We start from the raw sequence: 21,260 nt of genomic DNA on the forward strand, positions 1-21,260 counted from the left end.
TCTGTCTGCATATTATTTTCGGTGAAAACAGGCCATTATTGACGAGCCCGTGGAGTAGTTTGTTTGTTCTCTGTATTTTCACAGTATGTGACAGGCTTGTTTTTGAGTTCCTCAAACTCATGCCAATCAATTAAAAATATATACTTCAGTGGGGCATGCATTCTACCAGGGAATTTGTCTGTGTGGCACCAAATCTGTCCTTGTAACTCCGATCCCCAGTATGGGCTGGGATTAAAATAGGGGTGATGGCACCAGGGACTGGCCTGAAGGCGGCCAGGGCAGTGCTGGAGCATTGCCACCTCCTCTGCCCCTGCCAAGGCTGACGAGGCTCCATCCCTGGCCCCGGGCACATGAACCCCCGGGATGGTTTCTGCCGAATTAATCACCCTATTTCAGTGACAACACCTTTGAGCTCACAGGAAGCCGTTGGCCGGGCAGAAAGGGGAAGGAAGGCGTTGCAAGAGGGGGAGCAGCGGTGGAAGGCTCGGTGGGGCAGAGGAGGATGGACCCCAGAGGTGCTGGGCTGGGGTGGCTCTGCATCGCAGTGCTCTGCTCTGGAGCTGGTGAGTGGGGCTGGGGGGTGCTGGGGGGTCCAGGGGCTCCCCCCATCTGTGGGGCTGGAGGCAGGAAGAGGAAGGGGCGATGTGCAGGCAGCAGGTGCGATGCCACGATGCCTTCCTAGGGGATCCTTGGTAGCCAGGCAGGATGCTCGCCTGGCCGTTTTGTGGAGGGCAAAGCTCAGGCCGCCTGCTTTATTGCTTGGTCGCAGTCTGGCTCACGTGCTGGGGGACAGTGAGGGGTTTTCTGGGCTCTCCCAGCACCGAGTTGTGCTGCAAACCCACACCCCGAGCTCCCTTGCTCCTGCCCAGCCTTTTACTGGCCAAGCAGCAGGGATGCTACGCTCCCTTTCGTGGCCAGCAGCATAGTGGCTGTGAGCTTGTTCGCTCGGGGACCCTGTTTTCCCCCCGCAGAGCTCCCACCCGTGCTGGCACCGCTGCCAGTTGCCCAACCTCCGGCCACTCCACGGGGTTGCGTCAAGCACGGTGCCACCCAGCAGTACGTGACCACACACGGCTTCCAGCGAGCCCCTGGCTTGGGCTCCCCGGCATCCACCGCAGGGCTGCCGTTGTTGCCAGCATCTTCATTAGTGGGGGTTTGTCTCGGCAGGAGCGTGCTGTGAACCCGGCGCTCGCCGCCCCAGCAGGATGTGGGATGTCAGCACCTGCTGCTCTGCTGTCACCCCCCAGCCTGCTCTGGCGATGGCCCCCTAGCCCCACACCTCCATCCCGAGTCACCGGAGGGATGTGGGTTAGCTGGTTCTTGCTCCTACCTCGCCTTTCCCTATGCTGTGGTGCAGGCTGAGCTCCTGGCGCAGAAGCGCTGGGGGGGGCTGGTGCAGCCCCCAGCTCTGCAGCTCCGCTCCTGATCCCTGGGGGCAGCTCGGCTTTGGGGAGGCAGCAACAGGAATTAATGACCCTCGTTCCCAGCTCTTGTCCTCAAAGAAAAGGAGCCGGGGCATCAAAACACGACGCAGCATGATGACACCCTGGAGCCAACGGGAGACCCCACCACAACTGCCAGGGACGTGGCCAAGCTGACGACGTGGCCAACGGCCACCCCAACCCCTCCTTGGACTTGGGACCCCATCACCCAGCTGGTGCCGACGCAAGCAGGCGCCGTGGGGAACAAAACCCGTGAGTCCCAGAGAGAAAGGAAGAGACGTGACTTGGGGATGTGTCATCGTCCTGGAGGGTTCTGCATCCCCCCAGGGACCCCCCTGGTGCCTGCCCACCTGAGTGGGCAGCTTGCCCATATCTCCTATCTCTTCCCATAGAAAATGCATCGGCTGTTCCCATCAGGTACTGGTCCCCTGGCATCTTTGTGGTGGTCGCTCTGCTCGTGCTCTTCGTCACCTACTGGCGGACCAAGGGGGAAGGTGAGCTCCCCCGCCGGGGCACCAGCGCCTCCCCCCTTCCCTCAACCGTGGGCTCAGTTAGCAGGAAAGGGTGACAGCCACCTTGCAGCCCACATCCTCAAAGCATCGAGAAGTGGCACAAAGAAATCAGTTATTCTGGCACAGCAACATGAGGGGGGTCTGGCTACATGTTGGAGCAGGGCGGGCAGGATCAGGCCCTTGCCAGAAATCCCTTTGGCCACAGCTTATCTCTGTGGGGAGGGTTCCCCCTTGCTCAGATCTGGCTTGAAAAGTCCAGAGATTTATCTGTTCGCTCCTTTTCTGCTCAGTTTGGCATCTGGGTGCCAGCTCTGCCCTTTGCCCTGGGGCTTCTCCTGCTCTGTTCTAACGCAAACCTTGGCCTTGGGGTTTTGACCTCCTGTAAATCAAACCCCAAAGCTCAGCAGCTCATCCCTGCCGCTGCCCTCTTCCCAGGAGGTCCTTGCTGGGCTTATTTGCAAAGAATAAAAAAATAAGCCCCTTTGGCCCCGCTGTAACGCCTGTGTCTGCCCTGGTCCGCAGGGAGCCGGGACCGAGCCGCCTCCGCCAGTGACTCTTCAGGTGAGACGTGGCCAGCCCAAGCCCCGCGGGGCCAGGGCATCCCATCGTCCCATCCCTGCCCTGCTCTCGGTGCTGCCATTCACATCCCTGGCTCCTTGCATTGCAGATCTGGGAGCCCTGGACCACGTCCCTAACCACGACACCACCCCGATAATCCCCATCGCTCAGGTGAGCCGGGCTGCTGGGGATCCTCTCACCGGCAACGCGTGAGCTGGAAGGGCTGAGAGGTCCTTGCCAGCCCCAGCACGGCTTTGGGCAACTGCCAGCTCTTGCCTCAGTTTCCCCATCCACCGCAGCCATGTGGCAGAGGGGAGGCGGGTGATGAGGATGCTCAGTGCAGCTCCTCCAGCAGCCGCTGCGTTTCTTGCAGGAGGAGAGGAAGGGGCTAGAGAAACCCCCAGACCTGGAGCACATCGAAACCACCTTCTGTGAGCCTGACCCCCCACCGCCCCAGCTGCTGCCATCCCAGGTATCTCACTGAGCCCCAGTACTTGAGGGGGGGGAGGGGCTGCCAGCTGAGCCCCAGTCCGTGCAGGTCCCTGGGGAAGGCTTGTAGCCCCCCCCCCCAGTGCCTGATTTTGCTTCTCCCCAGCCCGATACCCCCACAGCTGCCAGTGGTCCCTGCTGCTCTGAGGAGCCTGGTGCCGACTGAGGGCTCCTGGGTGACCCCAGCGGCTTCCAGACACCCCCAGGGAGCACGAGGCCACCCCTGATGGGCAGCGTGGGGACCAAGCCAGGATGATGACCAGGGACCACGTGGCAGCTGGGGGGGGGGGGGGCACGAACATCACGTGCCGCCTCAGCCCTTCCTACGGATGCTCGAGCATGTGCCCAAATCCCGGTGGGAATGGGGACCGACATGGGACAGGGACCCGCGTGGGATGTGGTGGCGCGTATGCTGCTACTGCTTGTGCCCCACATTGCAAGGATAGGGGCTTGGGGTGCATGGGCTGGGCATGGCCGAGACAATAAAGCAGGATTTCACCCCAAAACTCCTGGGCTTTCTGTGCCAGGCCCCATGCCCAGCCACACCCATCACTTTTTCCCCCATCTCTTGGAAGGGAGCGGAGGCGGCTGGCGGCCAGCCCACGTGGAGAAGGAGTTATGCTGTTGCTTGCTTATTCATGGAAGGGGAAAAAAAAACCACCAAACACCCACACAGGATTGAAATAACCCCCGCCCCCCCCTCCACCCCCCGCCCCCGGGGCCAGCAGCTTGTCAGATGACTGTGAGAACTCATCACAGGTCAAAGATGGGGTGAGGGCTGGAAGCAGGAGCCCCACTGCCTCTGCGGGAATGTCCTCAGGGAAACAAGGAGCCTGGGGGGGGTGGGGGGTGGGTCTGACCCCCAGCATGGCTTGGCAGGGGGGCTAGCAACCCCCCCTCCCCCTCCCTCCACGCATGCACTACAGGGATCCAGCTCCTGGGAACAGCGGTGGTTGCAGTGACCTGCCTCAGTTTCCCCTTGCTCTGCTCCTCACCCCCCCGGCAAAACACCCCCCCTGCAAAGTGCACGGAGCGAGGCGCAGCCGGGGGGCGGGGGGCAAAGCTGAGATGGGGGCAGAAAAGGTGCAAAAGCCAAAGGAAACGCTGATGCGGGTTCCCAGTGACTAACCGTTGCTGTTGTTTTGGTGGCTGGGGGGAGCAGGCTATGGGGTGGGGGCTCTGGGCTGGCTGTGGGGTGCAGGCGGGTGCTGGGGGACACACGCAGGTGCCGGCACATCCGCTGCCTTGATTGTCACAGTGAGGCGACCGCAGGCAGCAGCCCCGGGGCAGGTGGAGGCTCTGCAACACCCCGGGGAGCTGAGCACGGGGGGGGACCCGTTCCCCCAGCAAAGGGGTTGGGACTCGTCCCCCCGCCGGCAAGGTCTGGGCATCTCTCCAGTCTGCACTGAGGGGAGGTAGAGCAGCAGCCCCTGCTGCCCTCTGCTCATCCCAACCCCTTGGCCCCATAAATCCCGACCCCTTGGTCCCCCAACCCCTTGGCCCCAAAACCCCCAAACTCTTGGTCCCCCATCCCCTTGGCCCCCACTGGTTCCAACCCCTTGGCCCCATAAACCCCCAACCCCATGGACCCTTAAACCCCAAACCTGTGGTCCCCCAAACCCATGGTCCCCCAAACCTTTGGCCCCCATGGGTTCCATCACCTTGGCCCCATAAACTCCCAATCCTTGGCCCCAAAAACCCAACCTCTTGGCCCCAAACACCCCAAACCCTTGGTCCCCTGAACCCTTGGCCCCCATCAGTTCCAACCCCTTGGTCCCATAAACTCCCAGCCCTTGGTCCTCCAACCCCTTGGCCCCATAAACTCCCAACCCTTGGTCCCCTGAACCCCTGGCCCCCACGGGTTCCATCCCCTTGGCCCCATGAACCCCAACCCTTGGTCCCCCACAGAACACCAGCTTTTGGCCCCATTAGACTCCAAGTCATTTGTCCCAGAAAGCCCAAAGCCTTGGCCCCCACAAGCCCCCACACCTCACAGACCCCAACTCCTTGGCCCCTCAGACCCCAAAACCGTTGGACCCCCCAAACCCCAACTCCTTGGCCCTCTAAACCTCAAACCTTTGCCCCTTCAAACCCCAAATCCTTGACCCCTCAAACCTCAAACCCTTCACCCCAGAGCCTCCAAGCCCTTTGTCCCGAAGACCCCAAATCTTTGGCCCTCCAGACCCCAACTCTTTAACCCCTCAAACCCCAACCCCTTGGACCCCTAAACCCCAAACCTTTGCCCCCTCAAACCTCAAATTCTTGGTCTCAACAACCTCCAAATCCTTGACCCCCCCCCCAAATCTTTGCCTCCTCAGACCTTAAATCCTTGGTGCCCACAACCCCCAAATCCTTGACACCCCCCCAAACCCTTCATCCCATATCCTCCAAGCCCCTTGTCCTCATAGACCCCAAACCCTTGGCCACATAATCCCCAACTCCTTGACCCCACAGACCTTAAACCCATGGCCCCCACCACCCCCAAGCCCTTGTCCTACACTGAGCATCCTCCGAGGGCAGGATGAGTTTCTGTCCAAGTGCTCTCTTGAGGCCGCATCCTGCCAGTGCAGCATCTCCCCTGAGCTGCCCAGGGTACAGGCAGGACCAGAGCTGAGACCTAAACCTGTTGCCTCACCCCAAAGTATCAGGTGCAGGAAGACAAAAGGGAAAAAAGAAAAAAAAAAAAAAGTCAAAATGGGTTTATTTTATATATAAAAAAATTTGTACAGTTTTAGTTCCTCTATGAAAAAAAAAAAACAAAAACAAAAACCAAAAAACAACAACCAACGAAACTTCCTACCACTGCCGTAATGCTTCAATCCACTGCAAACTGTAAAAACAAGCTTTTTATATATTAAAAAACAATTTTACATTTTACAATTTTCTACACGCATGCACAAGGTCTCGGCTCTGTGGGGAAAAAAAAAAAACCAACAAAAAAAACAACCAACCAAAAAACCAACCCAAAAATGAATGAAAAATGGTTTATTCTTCTTAAAATCCAAGTGGAAAATCCCCCCTCCCCGGCTGACCCATCCGCTCATGCTCACTGAAGTCTTTTTTTTTGCAGTAAAACACCCCAAAATGGGCTCCCAGCGGCAGCTGCACTGATGGAGCGGGGGGGACCGGGGGTGGGTGGGTGGAACCTGGCTGCTTCGGCCTCACCAGGCTGGAAGATGCAGGGGGCGGCAGGGAGGGTCAGAAACTCCCGATAAATGGAAATTTCCTGGAAATGGGGAAAGCCAGCCCTGAGCAGCACGGTGCTCAATGGGGACGGACCCTGCAGGACCCCCTCCAGCATCTCAATTTTGCTACTGGTACTTACTGGGGAAGCCCCCAGCTCCTCTAGGGTGGCACATGTGGCCAGTGTGCCATGGCCCAAGGGGCATCGGTAACCCCCCGCCCCCCTCCTCTGCCCCCAACTCCCCCCCCTTTTAGTGCTTAGGACAAAATAACCAATATCAAACCAACCGCACGGCTCCCCGGGATGAAATTTGGCAGCTCCCATGCCCTAACCCCCGCCCCCCCCCCCCCCCCCCCCCCCGCCCCCCCCCCGAGACCCCAACCTGGCACAGTATGGCCGGACGATGGGATCTGGAGGGAAAAAAACCATCAAAAAAACCCACAAAAATTTAAAATAAATCCATGAGGTATTTGTGACCTTAACAAAACCAAGGGAAGGCAAAAGCTTTTGCATCCCCGCCGGCTGGCCAGCCCCCTGCTCGTGGGACCACCACGGGCCACCCATCACCGTGGGACGTTAACTAAGGACCTCATTGAGCCACCAGCCCTCACCACCCTCGCCAGGAACCCCTTGTTTCATTCATCCCACCCCAAGATTGGACCCCGAGAGCCGTTTGAAGCTGCTCTGCCTGCGACCCCCAGCCACAGCTCCAACCAGCATGTGGAAACCCCATGGAGATGCTGCTGGGACCAGGCACATGGGTCACCTTGGGAGCAGGGAAACCACTTCAAAAACACCAAACAACTTCTGCTTCTCTTAAAAACTGGATTTTCACTTGCTTTTGTTAAGAGTTGAGCGTGGAAACCATCAGCAGAGAGGCGAGGAGGACGTTCCTACAGCCAGGAGCATCGCCGCTCTGGTGTCTTAGATGCGGGGGGAGGTTTTCATAGCAGCCACGGATTGCGGAGGTGTTTGGAAAATACTCCCCAAAAACATCTCTAGGATTAAAAAACCAGCCCCAGACGCCGGGGCAGTGGTTTAAGGCCAGAGCCAGGACAGTTCCCAGGTAAAAAACGGGCAAGCGCAGAAGGTCCTTGGGACCTGATGGTGCTTGAAGACGCTGGTGAGGAACACGGAAGAGTTAGCCCTTGGGTTATGGCACCAAAATGCTGTCTCCTTCTGGCCGTGCCACTGTCCTCCGCCGGGGGGGATGCTACAAGGACCTGGGTTTCAGGGAGGAGGAGGAGGAGGAGGAGGAGGAGGAGGAGGAGGAGGAGGAGGAGGAGGAGGAGGAGGAGGAGGAAAGGGCTCAGCCCACCCCAACGGGGACCAAGCCGAGGCAGAGGGCGAGTGATCACAGGTAGGCGATGGAGCTGGGCGTGCGCCTGCCGCAGTCCTTTCCTCCAGCCATGGCCTCCCTAAGCCCCGGGAGAGACGGGGAGGATGAGACGGAGGGTGCGCAGAGGGTCCTCCCCCCCCGACCCCTCTCCATCCCTCTTCAGCTCACACGGAGGTCTCCGACTGCAGCCTCATGACGAACTTGTGCGACTTGGGGTCCACGAACTCCTCCGAGAGCTTGAAGAAGGGGATCTTCTTGGTGCTCACCACGAGGCTGAAGTCCTGGCGCTTCAGCACGAAGACCACCCCATCTTTCAGGCCGTTCGTCACCGGCTCCTCGCTGACCAGCGTCCACTGCTTGCCAGCCAGCGGTCCTTGTGGTACTGGATGGTGGGCCCGGCCGTCAGGTACCGCTCAAGGAACGCCTTGGAGGAAGGAAAGGACACGGGGACGTCACCTTCCTACAGCTCAGCCGATTTTTATTTTTATTTTTTTGCAGCTTCAAGCTGCTCAGCAGGTCCTGCAGGAAAGACGTCCCCATGCGGCTGGTTCCCATCGCTGCGCATTGCGGGTTACACCCGCTTTTCTCACTGTGTCCCCCAACCCCCTTACCCTCCCCGGGGAGGGGGGGACACTCTCACATGGTGGGGAATAAAGAAAAAAAACCCACCCAAGAACCTCTAGACCAAGCCCTTGGGCAAACCCGCGGATCCACCCCGCCTCGCCGTGCCCTCCGTGCACCTTGGGCGTCATGTCGTGGGTGATGCAGAACTCGAGGTGCTGCAGGATGCTCTCCATGGTGTGGTAGGGCTGCTGCTTGGTGGTGCGCAGGTACTTCTGCATGGCCCGGGCCATGGAGGCGAAGATGGCCTGAGCCGCCTCCCGCGGGTCCATGATCTCCCGCGGGTTCTTCTGGTCCTCCTCCTGCAGCCGCTTGATGTGGGTGAAGGCTTCTTCCACCGCCACCACCAGCCTGTCGGGAGGAAAGCCAGGGATGTGGCCGCAGCGGGGCACAGCCCAGCCACGGGCACGAGACCCCCTGGGGTTGGGGGGAGCCACTCGCCCCCTGCTCTACCTACGGCTGCCAGGAGCCCACCCTCCCCCCCAAAACAATTTTGGGGGCAGATCTGTGCCACGCAACAGCCAGGCTTGGGCTGCGCTACCCCAGGCTTGGGCTGCGCTACCCCAAGAGCAGGGACACCTCATCTTAGGGGATGGGGTGGGGGCTGCAGGTGACCCCAGGAGCGCCCCCATCCCTCCTGCCAGCACAGCCCAGGTCCTCAGGGTGGGGGGGGGCTGGGATGGGTACCCTGTGGGGCGCCCAGCAAATCCCACTGCCGACCCCGTACCTGGCGCGGCGTTTCCGCACCCTGCGCTCGTGCTCTGCCTCCTCGTAGTAATACTCGTTGTGGCTGTTGTCGCGCCTCCGGGCGGCCGCCGCGATGACAGCCCGCGACTGGCCCGTGGAGTTGTTCGTTGTGTTTTCTGCAGGGAAAAGGGTGAGGTGAGAGGGGGGGCGGGGGGGGGGGGCTGGGGGGTACCTGATGTTCTCCTGCCCCACAGCCAGGCTGCGGCGATCCTGCTCTGGGCTCTCCAGAGCGAAGAGGAGCCTCCGGAGAGGAAAACCACAAGGATGGGGAAGGGAAGGAGGAGAGAGAACAAGAGGAGAAGCCAGGGGAAGGGGAGCTCACCCTCGCCGAGGGAATAGACTTTAAACCCGGACATTTTCTTGGACAGGACGGATTTTGGCAGGTTGAGGAGGGCAGGGTTGTAGACCGGGAAATCGTGGTAATAATTCTCCAGGATCCACACGGCTGCTCGCTGGATGCTGCAGGGAGACACAGCCGGGCACGGGGAGGGGGGCACAGAGAGCCGGTTAGCACCATGCCGAGGGTGGGGGGCGCGCACAGCCGGGGCAGGATGAGGAGGGAGGGATGGACAGCGTGTGCCAGCGGGAGCGGGGCTGCACCTGCCGCAGGACACGCAGCTCCTCCGGGCCGGCTGGTGCCACGGTGGGTGGCGGCATGGGCACAACCGCTCGCGGCTACAGGTGTGCACGTGCCCACACGCGGCTGCGCACCAACGCACACGCACCACCACACGTGGACATGCAGCGACGCGTGGGCACACACACAGGCACATCAACGCGCACACACGAACGCGCACACATCACTGCCCCCCGTTGCGCAGGAATGCGTGAGCACACACGTGTGTGCATCAACGCGCATCACGGGAACGCCCTGACACCCAGTGACACCACGAAACGCGGGAACACCCCCCCAGCAGCCCCTACCTGAGGTGGCCGACGTTGTAGAAGCGGCTGGCGCCGTCGGCGGAGCGGACGGCTTTGAGGGTGAACTGGGGCTGGAGCTGGCGCAGCTCCAGCAGCACCACGGCCAGGTAGTGCACGAAGAGCAGCGCGTCCACCAGCGAGACGGCGTACTGCACCACCCCCTGGTAGTTGCGGTCCCGCGAGTCCAGGATGCGCACGCCATAGAAAAGCCAGTAGGAGACGACGAGGAGGAAGACGAGCACCATGAGCAACGCTCGGAAGACGAAAACGCGAGGGAAGAAGGCTTTGGGGCGACGGAAGAAGAGAGCCCAGCTGCCCAGCAGGAGGATGAGGAGTTTGAAGGCCACGGAGATGAAGAGCCCCTCGCAGGGTGTCCCGCAGGGCTCCAGCTCCTCCCGCCACAGCAGCTGGGGCAGGAGCATGAAGGCGAGGGGGGTGAGGAAGGCAAGCAGCGCCAGCGCCCCGGCCAGCGAGACGCCCAGGTGCCGGGAGCAGTCCAGGTGGGCGCTGTCCTCCATGTCCTTGGTGATGCGGGTGATGTCATCGTGCGAGATGCTGTGCTCTGACGTCCCCGTCACCACCGTGGTGGTCTCACCCCAGTTGTCATCCTGGGGAGGGCAGATGGGAGAGGGTTACACAGGTCCCCAGCACCCGGGGCGGCTGTTGGCTACGCTGGACCACCCCCAGCCCCACTCCACCACCTCCCATCCACCAAACCTCAAAGCCTGGCGTGCTGCCTGGTGCCATCACCCCCATTTAGACGGTGGAAACCTCAACCCAGGGTTTGGGGGGGATGCAGCGATTTGGCCAGGACCCTCTAGGAAACCCCCGTCAGCAGCTCTGTGCCACGATCCACCTCTCCAGCACCGGCGCGAGCAGCTTTGGAAGTGGGAAGCATCCTGCTTCCAGGCAAACCCCCTCATCAGTGGGGCCAGAAGGAACATGCCCGGCTGCCGTCCCAACACACCCTTGGTGCCGCCAGGCGGGCGGGTGCTGCCTCCCCCAGCCCCGCGCCGGGCAGGATCAAATCACCGGCAATCCAGGCAGCTCAGAGCGCCGGACGAGGTCTCCTGCAGGGTCCAACCCCCCCTTCCCCAGCCAGAGGGGTGCAGAAACGACCCCATTTGATTCCCTCCCAGTTAAAATGTGGCGTTTCAGTGGGGGGGAGAAGATGTTGCCCTGCACACTCTCAGACTTTCACATTTTACGGCACTTCGGCATCCCTGAAACTTGGGGATTTATCGGATCCTATTTTTTTTCCCCTGAGCTTCCACAGGAAAGCCGGTGATTTCATTCCAAATAGCAAACTAGAGCCGCAGCCTGGGCCTTTGCGGAGGGGTAGGATGCGGGGGGGGTGGGATGGGGGGGGTGGGATGCGGGGGGGTGGGATGCAGGGGGGGTGGGATGCGGGGGGGGGGGTCCAGGAGGACCAGTCCATATCCCAGCCTGTCTCCAGGAAAATCCACGCTGCCATCAGCTTGCTCCGGCCACGGCCGGACTGGGCAAGCTCAGCCACCGGCATTCTGGCCACCGCAAACACTGGCCCCTGCCGGCGCCGACTTCTTGGTGGGGGAAGATGAAAAGAGCTGGAGCCGCCTGTGTAGGTGGCTGGGAGATGATTAAAGCCAGGGGACTGGGCTCTGCGGCGGCCGGAGGGGTGCTAGCACCCAGCGTGGGGGTCACAGCAGTGCTACACCCACTGGCTCACACCCAGAGACCCCCGTGGGACCCCCGGGCTGGGGCAGCCGGTGGAGGGATGCAGCACGGGAGCCTCCTGGGCACCAACCTCGTCGCTGGTGTGATCCTGCAGGCACTGAGTGAGGAGCTGAAGCTAATCCCTTGGGAGTGGATCCCCAGGGAGTGGATCCCTAGGGAGTGGATCCCCAGGCTGCTTCCCTGGGGCGCCGCCACAGCCTGTCCCCTTTCATTTGCACCCGCGCCGCTTGCCCACCCACCCTCCCCGCCGGGGCTGGACCCGTTCCCCAGCCCAGGGCCAACCCAACCGGCCTCAACCGCTCCGCCGGGGAGCACCAGGAATGCCGGGAGCCCTCCACCCTCGGCAGCATCCCCGTGGCGGAGCAGCGGTGCCAACTTCCCTTCTCCCCCTGCCCAACTCACCCTCTCGTCCCCCCGCGTCGATTCATTGTCCAACAGGGGCTCGCCTGGTGCTTGGATGGTCACCGACTTGTCCCCGCGGCTCCCGTCCCGGCTTTTCGAGCGATGCCGGTCCGCCGGTCCCTGGAAGGCAAAAGAAGGGTGCAGCGTGGGTGCACCGGGGAGGGGGGCACCCATTGTAGCTAGGGGACCCCCAGGGCACACCCTGACTCCTCACCTGTGCTTGCGGGAGCTGCGGGAATGCCCGGACTTGTAGGAATATCCCGAGTATTGCGACTCATTGTCCATGGTGTCGGGGCGCCGGGGCTTGTGCCGCTCCACGCCGAGGGGCTTGGGTCTCCCCGGCCCCGGGACAGCGGCCAGGGCCTCCTTCAGAGGGGGCTTCTTCAGGCCCAGGGGCACCTTCAAGAAGTCAACCGTCACCTTGAGGGACTCTATTTTGATCACCTGGCCGGGCTCGTCTCAGGAGAAAAGGGCTCGCCCGCCTGCGGAGGCGAAGGGAAGGGTCAGCGGCCACATCCTGGCAATGCCCCCGGGGTCCTGGCCACGATGAGCATCCCCTTGCCCACCACCCACCACATCCCGCACCACCACGGTGGCAAACAGGGACGGGGCTTCAACAGGGAATTTGGGTCATTTTGGGGTGTTTTCTATTTTATCCCGGTGTCCCAGCTGGGTCTGGGGACGGGGCCACCTGCCTCCCTAACGATACTGTGTGATTAGCTTCTGGTTTGGGTGACTTACACTTTAATTAATATCACCGTCTCTTAACTGCCAAAAGAGGGCCTAGGGTGGGGGCCAAAAAAAAAATAAAAATAATAAAGGAATGAATAATTGGGCACAGGCAACATTTCAGGCCCATCTCATAGCACAAGGCTCTGCCCGGACACGTTTCCCAGCACAGAGTCAGGATCTCAGGATCCTCAGGATCCAGGATCCTCAGGAGCATCGCTTTGCCCCGGCTCCAGCCCCCTTGCCGTGCCAGCCCGAGCCGGGGGGAGCCGGGGGAAGGCAGGAGCTCCCGGAGCGCGGCGGCTCCGGGGATGGGACCAGTGGCCACCACCAGCATCTGGGGACTGGTCCAGCATGGCAAGGCTGGCTCGGAGGAGATACCAACACCCTGCGCTGACTCACGGCTGCCACGTCGTTACCGGCCAACCCCAAACGCCCATTACAGCCATCTGCTGTAAAAATATAAAATACAAATATATACACACACGGGACCCATCTACGCCCACCGATGGTGGGGGGGCTCTGCTGGGGTGGGAAAATCACACCCCGCTGGGGTCCCGGCCGGGTAAAGGCTCAGGGGATGCGGGCAGGAACCAGGCTCTGTGCCGGTGGCCTCCTGGGGTCACCCCCACTGGCTTGGGGGACCCCCCAGCTGCTCACAGCCCCGTGGTGGGCGCGGGGGGGGCTTGTCCGTGAGCCCACCAAGGGGGGAGACCCCGATACAGATGGGAAGCGCTGGGGACATCGCGCTGCCTGGCTTGTGCAGGGGGATGCTGGATGCTGTTGGGGGGTCCTCCTGCATTCACCCTAAGGGTGCTGGGGGGGCTGTGGGCACTGGGCCACCCCAGGAGCCCCGAACCCCCTTCCCAGGCAGCAGCACACGCCGGGGGGCCGCGCCGGCTGTGTTTGGGGGTAGGCCTGCGCCGGGTTACCAGGGGAATGCCATTTCGACCAAATAAAACCCAAATGTCTTTTGGCCTCTTTTCCAAGGCCTCAGGGAGGGGGAGATGGGGGTCGAGGAGGCAAAAAGGAAAGGGGGGGGGGGGATCTTTTGTCCCAGATGCTGGATGCTCACACATTTATCACTATGGAAACAAAAGCCCCCCTCCCTCCCGCTGGTTGTCTAGGAGATGGCAACAGGGCCAGGAGCTCGTCCCAGCATCCCCAGCGAGCGATGGGGGAAGGGGCCGGGAGAGAAAGAACCCCCCTGTGCCCCCCCCCCCCAACCTCCTGCAGCCCCCTATTCTGGGCTTTGTTTGCAGGCAGGGATCGGGTTTCTGCTGGGAACAATGCGCAGGGGGCCGAGGACAGCCTTGTCCCCAGTCTGGTCCATGAACACCATTAGGAGGTTGCTACTGGGGCAGGGGACGGAGCTGGGGGACTCACCGGCGAGGTCGGGGCGAGGCGGCTGCAGGCGGGTGCTGTCCCCCGTCCCGGCGGTCACCGAGGCACTTGGGGCATCCTGAGCCTCCGCTGGGGACTGCATCCAGCTGGGCGGGCGCCGGAGGGGGGCTGCACATGGGGGGGCCGCTCACGGGACGGGCGGCTGTGCCGGGGGTCCGAGGTCGAGCTGGGGGGAGCAAGAGAGAAGGGAATCAGGAGCCAGGCATCCCGGCCGCACACGGATGCATTGCAGCATCCCCCTCCCCAGGGACGGGAACCACGCGTGTGCCGTGGCAGCCACCCAAGCCACACGTTTGGGGGAAGAGCCGCAGCGCGTCACATTGGCCACCGCCAGCCAAAGTCCTTGTCCTGCGGGTCACCCACCCCACTTCCCTCGGGGGCGCCCGCCCCGTGAGAGCTCCTCGCTTGGCCTTGACCCCTGGCCAGCACCCGAGAGGAGCGATGGGAGGAAAACAAGGGTGGGCTGGACACCCCCACGGAGACCACGACAGTCCAAAACCTGCCCCAGCATCACCTCCACGCCACACCAGCACCCTGCCCGGTACCCTGGCACCCTGTGGCCACCTGCCACAGGATGCGACCCTCCCCGAGGTGTCCAGAGCCGGGCTGAGCACCGCTCCAGCCAGAGCCAGGCACTCCCGGAGAGGTGAAAGCCAAAGTCAAGACGGGGTTTTCCAACACATCTCAGTGATTCCAGGCACCAGCCCGTGGATTTAACGCTCCTTGGCCACCACAATCCTGCGGCCAGCAGCCACGCTTCAGGTTCACCCTTGAGTCACGGGTCCCCACAGGGGCATGGGGACCCCCAGGGCCATCCAGGTCCCAAAAGCAAAGCCAGAGATGAAGGCTGATCTGTTCAGAAGGAGAACAAGACGTGCCGATCCGTTCAGAGGGAGAAGACGACATGCATTTCCACGGGGAGTGAGCAACGGGCCACGGAACGGCTGCAGAGGTCTGAGCCCGGCGCTTCATTCAGGAGCCGGTGACGGGGCAGAGGTTACGGGCAGAGGCTCCGGGGCTCTTTCCCAGGGCACAGCAGCGGCACGGGACGCTTTGCTCCGGTGTGATCCATGGATGAACCACAGGCGATCTCTGCACCCACACCAGGGCTCGGCTCTGGCCGACGAGGACCCTCTGTCTTGCCCATCCCAAAATTTTCTCCCCAGCAAAGCCTGGTGGGGGGAATAACCCCCAAGCCGGCAGATTTGCAAGGTTAATTTGTCAATCAAGCAGCCATCCCGCACATTGCCGGCGCCGGGAGCTCCTTGTCCTCCTGTCCCACGGCTGCTCCGGTGCTGGTGGAGCAAGTCGGCTGCTCCGGCTGGGAAGAAAGAGATTTTTTGTTTTGATGGTTTGCCCGGCAGAGTGAGGAAAGCCGGTTCAGCAGCCCAAGGTGCTCAGGTGGAGAGGCTGGAAATGGATGCCTTGTCTCCAGGAGGAGAAGCAGCTTCATCTTACAGAGCCCACGGAGACGCTGAGCAACCGCCGAGGGCTGGGAGTGAGAGCCAGACGCATGCAAACGAGGAGGAAAACTCACATTTTTAATAGCGAGGTGATTAACCATCAGAACAAACTCCCCAGGGGAGGAGAGGATTTGCCATCTCTTCACATCTTCAAGTCCAGACTGGATGGCTTCTTGGGATGATGCTGGAGCACATCACAGGGTTCAAAGCGGAGAGAGTGCGGCTGGAGCTTCGGGGCGGTCAGAAAAGCCACTGCCGCCGTCTCTCCTGCCTTGGAGTCCGTGAACCTCAAAGATGAACTTTCTTTTGCATTCAAATGCTCAAAAAAATTGAAATAAAAAATAAAAAAATCCAAGCATTTCTAGATGAAAAAGTTTTCTTATTTCAAACAGCTCCAGGGTAAATCCCAAGAGGGAAATCCTCTCCTCCCGTACCTGCCGAGGCAGCGTGCCCCTCGGTCCGGGCAGCACAAATCCACGCCATGTGGCTCTCTGCCTGCTTTATTCAGCACCAAGGGATGGGCACAACGTTTGCTGGAGAAAAAAAACCTGCTTTGAGCAAAGGGCAGAGGAAGAAACCGGTGGCAGAACAGCTCCTTTCGTGGCCAAGAGGGTTGGGACCGATCTGGCTGCCTTCGCGCTGGAGCGGATCGGTGAGTGCCCACAGCTCAGTGACTCGCACCTGGGTCAACTCGCTAAATACCAGCGTCCAACCAGGATGCTCCCCTGTGGTTTGAGAGGGGTGGGAACAGCCCTTCGCACGCCGGCCATAGCCTGCTTCCCACCGCCGGGGCCAAGCAGGAGCCAGAGGAAACATCGGCTGCACCCGGGCAGGCACTTTCCAGCGAGACACGACAAGCATCACAGTGACTGGGAAACTGAGTCACAGGCCAGGAGGACCCCGGGGTCCTGGATTCCCGGCACATGACTCCGCCGCTGTTCATCCTCCCAATAAGCCCCGGAGGGCTGGAAACATGGCTCTACTCACGACAGAAATGGGGAAACTGAGGCACACCGCAAGCCAGAGTCCATAGCTGTTTACAGACAGGCACAAAACCTAACGCCAGCCTCAGCCCTGCCTCACACCCTAATTTTTAGGCGGTCCTCCCTCACCGTTCCGACACTGGGGAGGTTGGCCCGGGGACCCCTGAAGATGCCCGTGGTGGGGATGCTGCTGGAACACCTCCAAAACCAGCCTGGGAACGGGAGGCACCTCCCGGCGCCGGCCCAGGGGTCTCCTGAGCCCAGCGCCCGGCACATTTGCTTGCTTGGCTACACACACACGCCTTGCTGCTTCTGCACAATGGGCGGCTTCCCCGGCCGGCCACCACCGCGGTCCCCCGCCGGCCACCAGCCCCCCGAGCCCCGCGCTGCCAAGGGAGCAGGGGGTGGTGGGGGGGGGGGACGGAGCAGTGGCCCTGTATCACATACGCACCAAACGCTGGGGGGATGGAGGAGGCTGCAGCGAGTGGGGTGCCCGCGGGTGACCTGCGACGAGCAGAAGGTGGGCGCATGGCTGGGAAAATCCCCGTGGGCGCTCCTGCTTGGGCTGGGGTGGGGGAGACAGGCTCCCCAGGCAGGAGCTGGGGGGTCACAGCAGCTGTCCCCCCCCCCTCCCCGTGCCACATCTATTAAAGCCCCAAGCATCAGCCATGCACCATCGACCAAGAAGCTGGGGAGAGGCGGCCAAGGCGCGTCGCTGTCCTCCCCCTGTCCGCACACCCCCTGCAGAAGCACAAACACAGACAATTTTCCTTCCTTTCTCCCCGGGCCATATCCAGCCCGGGCCATCTCCAGCCCGCACCTCCTCTCGGCTGGCAGAGCTGAGGCTTCTCGGCAAGCTCACAGCACCCTCCTCACCCGAGGCTGCTCCGCACCTTTTCCACGGCCGAGTCCCCCCCCGTGCCGGTCCAGCCCCAGCTCCAGAGATGCCGTTGCTGGGAGAAATCCACAAACTTCCAGCTCTTTGGTCCGTTGGCAGGACCAGGCGCTTCAGAGGGACGCGGGAAAGGCCCTTGGGAAGCCCGAGCGGCTTAATCCAACTCCCCCATGGGGTCTCATTCTGCTCTCAAATTGCTCAGCGTCAGCTTGGATGCAGAAGGTTTAATATCCCTTCCAAACTGCCAGCTTTAATTAGGATCACTCGGGATTGTTACAATATCCACAGGAACGTCCAGTCCCTCCAGCGCTTGGTCCCCACCAAGTTTGCTCCAGCGGGGAAGTCCCACTGCGACTAGGGGACAAAGCCCAGCCTTTCCCCGGCATTTCAATCCCGCTGCATGTCTGGGAGCGATGGAGGTCGCAGCCGCATCGAGCGGCAGGGATGCACTAGCTGCCTCCTCGCAGGTAAAAAACGACTGCACCGCGATCTAGAACCAGAGGGAGAAAAAAAAAAATAAAAAATGTACAAAAAAGCTGGGATTTGCATGAGAACGGGGCTTGGATGAAAAGAAAAGGTATTTGCATTGCAAAACTGGCCGGCACCAAGGGATCCTAACTGCAGCCCTACAGCCAGCCAAGCTCCCAGGCCAGCTCACCTGCCTCATCTGCCCCTTCCCAGGGCTCAGCACCGGGCAGAGGGGCTCAGCCCCCACCCCTGAACCCCGACACCCCCCGCCTGCCTTGGCCCCAGCTCGCCAGAAGCACACAAGGCTTCCTGGGAAGACGAGCACCAGCTTCAACCTCACGGTTCCTGGTGCCGGCTCTGGCATCATGATGCCCAGCACATCGCCAGCCCCATGGCGAGGTCCTGCCAGCTCTCCCTGTCCCCTCCTGCTCCCACCGCCCCGCCGCTGGCACCTCCACCTGGGATGCCAGCACCTCGCCACAAACCTACGGTCACCCTGGGGCACAGGAGGATGCGACAGCTGGAGTCCCAGGCTGCTTCTCTGCTGGTCACGAGCATCCCAGCGGTGCCGCAGGGCGCTGGGACAAGGCGAGCCGAGGAGGTGCAGGGGTCCATGCTCATGGTTACGGCTGTTACTCGGATGCCAGCGTGTTCTCCCAGAGCATCATTGGAAGCTCTGTCCCCAAGGATCTGCAGCCACATCCCAAAAGGCCGGTTCCTAGCCCAAAAAGGCTGGTTCCTAGCCCAAAAGGGACGGCTTCTAGCCCAAAAGGGACGGCTCCTAGCCCAAAAGGGCCACCCACAGCATCAACAACTGCACTTTTAGATCAGTTATAGCTCTGCTCCATCCACTCCGGGTGCCTAATCCTTAACCCTACTAAATCCCAACAGGCAGACAGTGTTATCTGCATCCCGGAGCCTGGAAAAGCAGCGTAGAGACGGGATCCATCTGGGTCCAGGCAAGGAGGAAGGCGACCGCATTCACCCACCGACCGCATTCACCCACCGACGGCAGTGCTCGGGGCGGCAAACGCCTTTTGGAGAGGGGAACCCCCCCCTCGTGTGGGGTCTGGCTTTGGTGGCTGGTCCTGCCGTGACGGTGCCACGATGCCCGTGGGTCTGAGCACTCGCCGGCTTCATCGCTGGCCCTCGCCGGGGGGGCAGCCCAGCGAAAGCCCGTGGTTTCCTCCGAGGCCCCCTCGCAAGCATCCCGGCTGGACAATAAAGCCATAAAGCATCCGCTGGCCGCGCCGGCCCGCAGCCAACAGCCCCCCACATCCAAAATTAAGTCAGACCAAAGACGTGGGGTTGCTTCAGCCCTGCCTGATGCTAGGGGTGGGGGGGCTCCCTGCCTTCCCCCCCCCCCTCCAAGCCTTCTCTGGCCCCATTGTCTGCAAGCTGCTGAAAACAAGCAACCACATCAATGATGGCAATGGCTGAAGGCAGCCCAGGAGCAGCGGGATGGGCGGCCGTGCCACCAGGATGAGGGTATCCCATGGGACCCGGTGACCCGCGACCCTAAACCACCCACCCCACGGTCCAGCAGCCAGGCAAGGAGCCATCGCTCCAGTGGACGCTGCTAATTAAATCAGCTGGTCTCATCCCCAGCTCCAGCCCCCCCAGCACAAAGACAGCGTAAATACAGGGGAGCAGCCGGGAATGGCATCGACTCCGGCTGCCTCCGAGCCCGCTCGGTCCCAACACAATCCTGAATCGCTGTGATTAAGCAACAGCCGTCCCCAGAGGCTCTGTGAAGCTAATATTTAATTCTTCTTCATTCCCCCCCCCCCCCCCCCCCCGGTTATTATACCAAGGCCTGGAGGAGGGGGGGGACCAGACCCTACGCCTTCTCCCAAGGAAATAAAGCCTCTGGGCAGCCCGGCCGGAGCAGCAGAGCCACTGTCGGAGCTCGGTGCGGAGCACAGGGAACTCCCTGTTGTCTCAGGGCACCGAGCCAGGATGGGACCAAGAGAAACCGGATCAGAATCCGGCCGGGTCTGTCCCGGGAGCAGGTGAGTGCGGGCAGGGATGGGCGCAGCGGGCACCCCCTGCCTCCCAGCACCCACAAGATCCCAGCAGGAGCATCGGCCGCGTCCCCCGCGCAGCCGCCCAGCCCTGGCATGGGGCAGGTGGCGGGGCGGGTGCCCCATGGGTGCCCACCCTTGTTACCCCCCGGGTCACTGGTGGGGTCATGCTCTTGCTCGCAGGGGGGGAGCCCTGTGCCTGCCCCCACGCTGGGCACAAAGGGCTGGGGGGCCAAGCGGGTGCCTGATGGCAGCAGCCCAGTGAAGTCCAGGATCAGCGTACCCGCTACAAAGCGGGAAACCCACAGCCACCAGTGCCAGGCTGGGGGCAACTGGGGGGACACCCACCCACCCTGCTGCATTCCCCCCCGCTCCCCATCCCCAGGGAGGTCCCCCAGTGCCAGCCGAGCCTTGCAAAAAGGGAGCAAACCAGCACCCAGGGCCCACCCCTGGGGGCACCCTCAGCATCCCCCACCCTAACTCAGGGGTTGGGGGGGGTGGGGGTGTACCCAGCCCCGCATCCCCCCCCCCCACCACGCAGCGAGGCACCCCCGGCTCGGGGCTGGCCGAGCAGCCGCTCCCCGCCTGGCTGCCGGCCCAGGAAAGTCCCCGGCTTCCCAGGCCCTTCCTGCGGGGACCGGCCCCGGGTGTCCCCCCCCTCGCAGCCCAGCCCTACCCTGGGGGCCACCCCGCACCCCAGACGCCCCCCCCACCCCGCCCCCCTTTCCCCGCACTCACCATCGCGCCGCACCTTTGTGCGCGTCCCCCCCGCACCGAAATCCCGGGGCTGCTGCGGCGGCGGCGGCGGCGGCGGAGGAGGAGGAGGAAGAGGAGGAGGAGGCGGAGGAAACCCCGAATCCCAGCGGAGCGTCCCCCCCCCCCCCCCCCCCCCGCCGTGCGCCCGGCCCCCGGCCCGGCAGCCCCCACCCCCCCCGCCGCCGCTGTTCCCGGCCGCCCCCCCCCCCCCGCGCCCGCCCATTGTCTCCGCTTCGCGCTGCCGGGGCCATTGTCTGGGTGGGGGGGGACGACACAGACACGACCCCCCGGCTCCCAGCCCCCATCCTGCATCACACCGTGTGGGAGCCGCTGGGGGGGCTCAGCCCCACTGGTCACCCCCCCGGATTCAGCGGTGGGTGGGGTGATGCCCCCCCCCCCCAGGGTCACCCGGGCTGCCACGGGGGAAGGATGACCCTTCGCCTTGGCAAAGGTGCACACCCCCCCACCCCCCCCCACCCCGCGTTGGAGGGGGGGTTGGGGTCGTGCTCCGGCCCCCACCTTTGTGCCCTGCTGATTTGGGGTGGGGGGGGAACTGATGCGCGTGGGAACGAGCACACACACACCCCTCCCAAACTGGCTCCAT

General features: G+C 62.3%; 2 protein-coding genes across 4 annotated transcripts; one reads left to right on the plus strand and one right to left on the minus strand.

Moving 5' to 3' along the window:
- Nucleotides 1–311: 311 nt before the first annotated feature.
- LOC106112212 (uncharacterized) lies at nucleotides 312–7,815 on the plus strand. Of its 3 annotated transcripts, none has more exons than XM_055791792.1 (7): nucleotides 312–563; nucleotides 1,488–1,694; nucleotides 1,835–1,936; nucleotides 2,477–2,515; nucleotides 2,622–2,683; nucleotides 2,886–2,984; nucleotides 7,688–7,815. In XM_055791792.1, exons 1-7 carry the CDS (start codon nucleotides 503–505, stop codon nucleotides 7,718–7,720), a joined length of 603 nt encoding a protein of 200 aa, XP_055647767.1. In that variant the 5' UTR covers nucleotides 312–502; the 3' UTR covers nucleotides 7,721–7,815. The 3 variants fall into 3 exon arrangements, with proteins under 3 accessions (XP_055647767.1, XP_055647768.1, XP_013151164.1); XM_055791793.1 differs by lacking the exon at nucleotides 7,688–7,815 and adding an exon at nucleotides 7,035–7,161; XM_013295710.3 differs by lacking the exon at nucleotides 7,688–7,815 and adding an exon at nucleotides 3,108–5,947.
- On the minus strand, nucleotides 6,997–20,762 carry VANGL2 (VANGL planar cell polarity protein 2). Its single transcript, XM_055791763.1, is given in 9 exon segments — nucleotides 6,997–7,883; nucleotides 7,886–7,948; nucleotides 8,265–8,496; nucleotides 8,873–9,008; nucleotides 9,215–9,351; nucleotides 9,817–10,424; nucleotides 11,935–12,416; nucleotides 14,050–14,233; nucleotides 20,639–20,762. Coding segments are annotated over 7 exon segments (1,545 nt in total). The 5' UTR covers nucleotides 12,109–12,416; nucleotides 14,050–14,233; nucleotides 20,639–20,762; the 3' UTR covers nucleotides 6,997–7,688.
- Nucleotides 20,763–21,260: the final 498 nt, after the last annotated feature.

The sequence above is a fragment of the Falco peregrinus genome, chromosome 19, assembly GCF_023634155.1.
Source record: "Falco peregrinus isolate bFalPer1 chromosome 19, bFalPer1.pri, whole genome shotgun sequence".
NCBI classification, from domain to species: domain Eukaryota; kingdom Metazoa; phylum Chordata; class Aves; order Falconiformes; family Falconidae; genus Falco; species Falco peregrinus.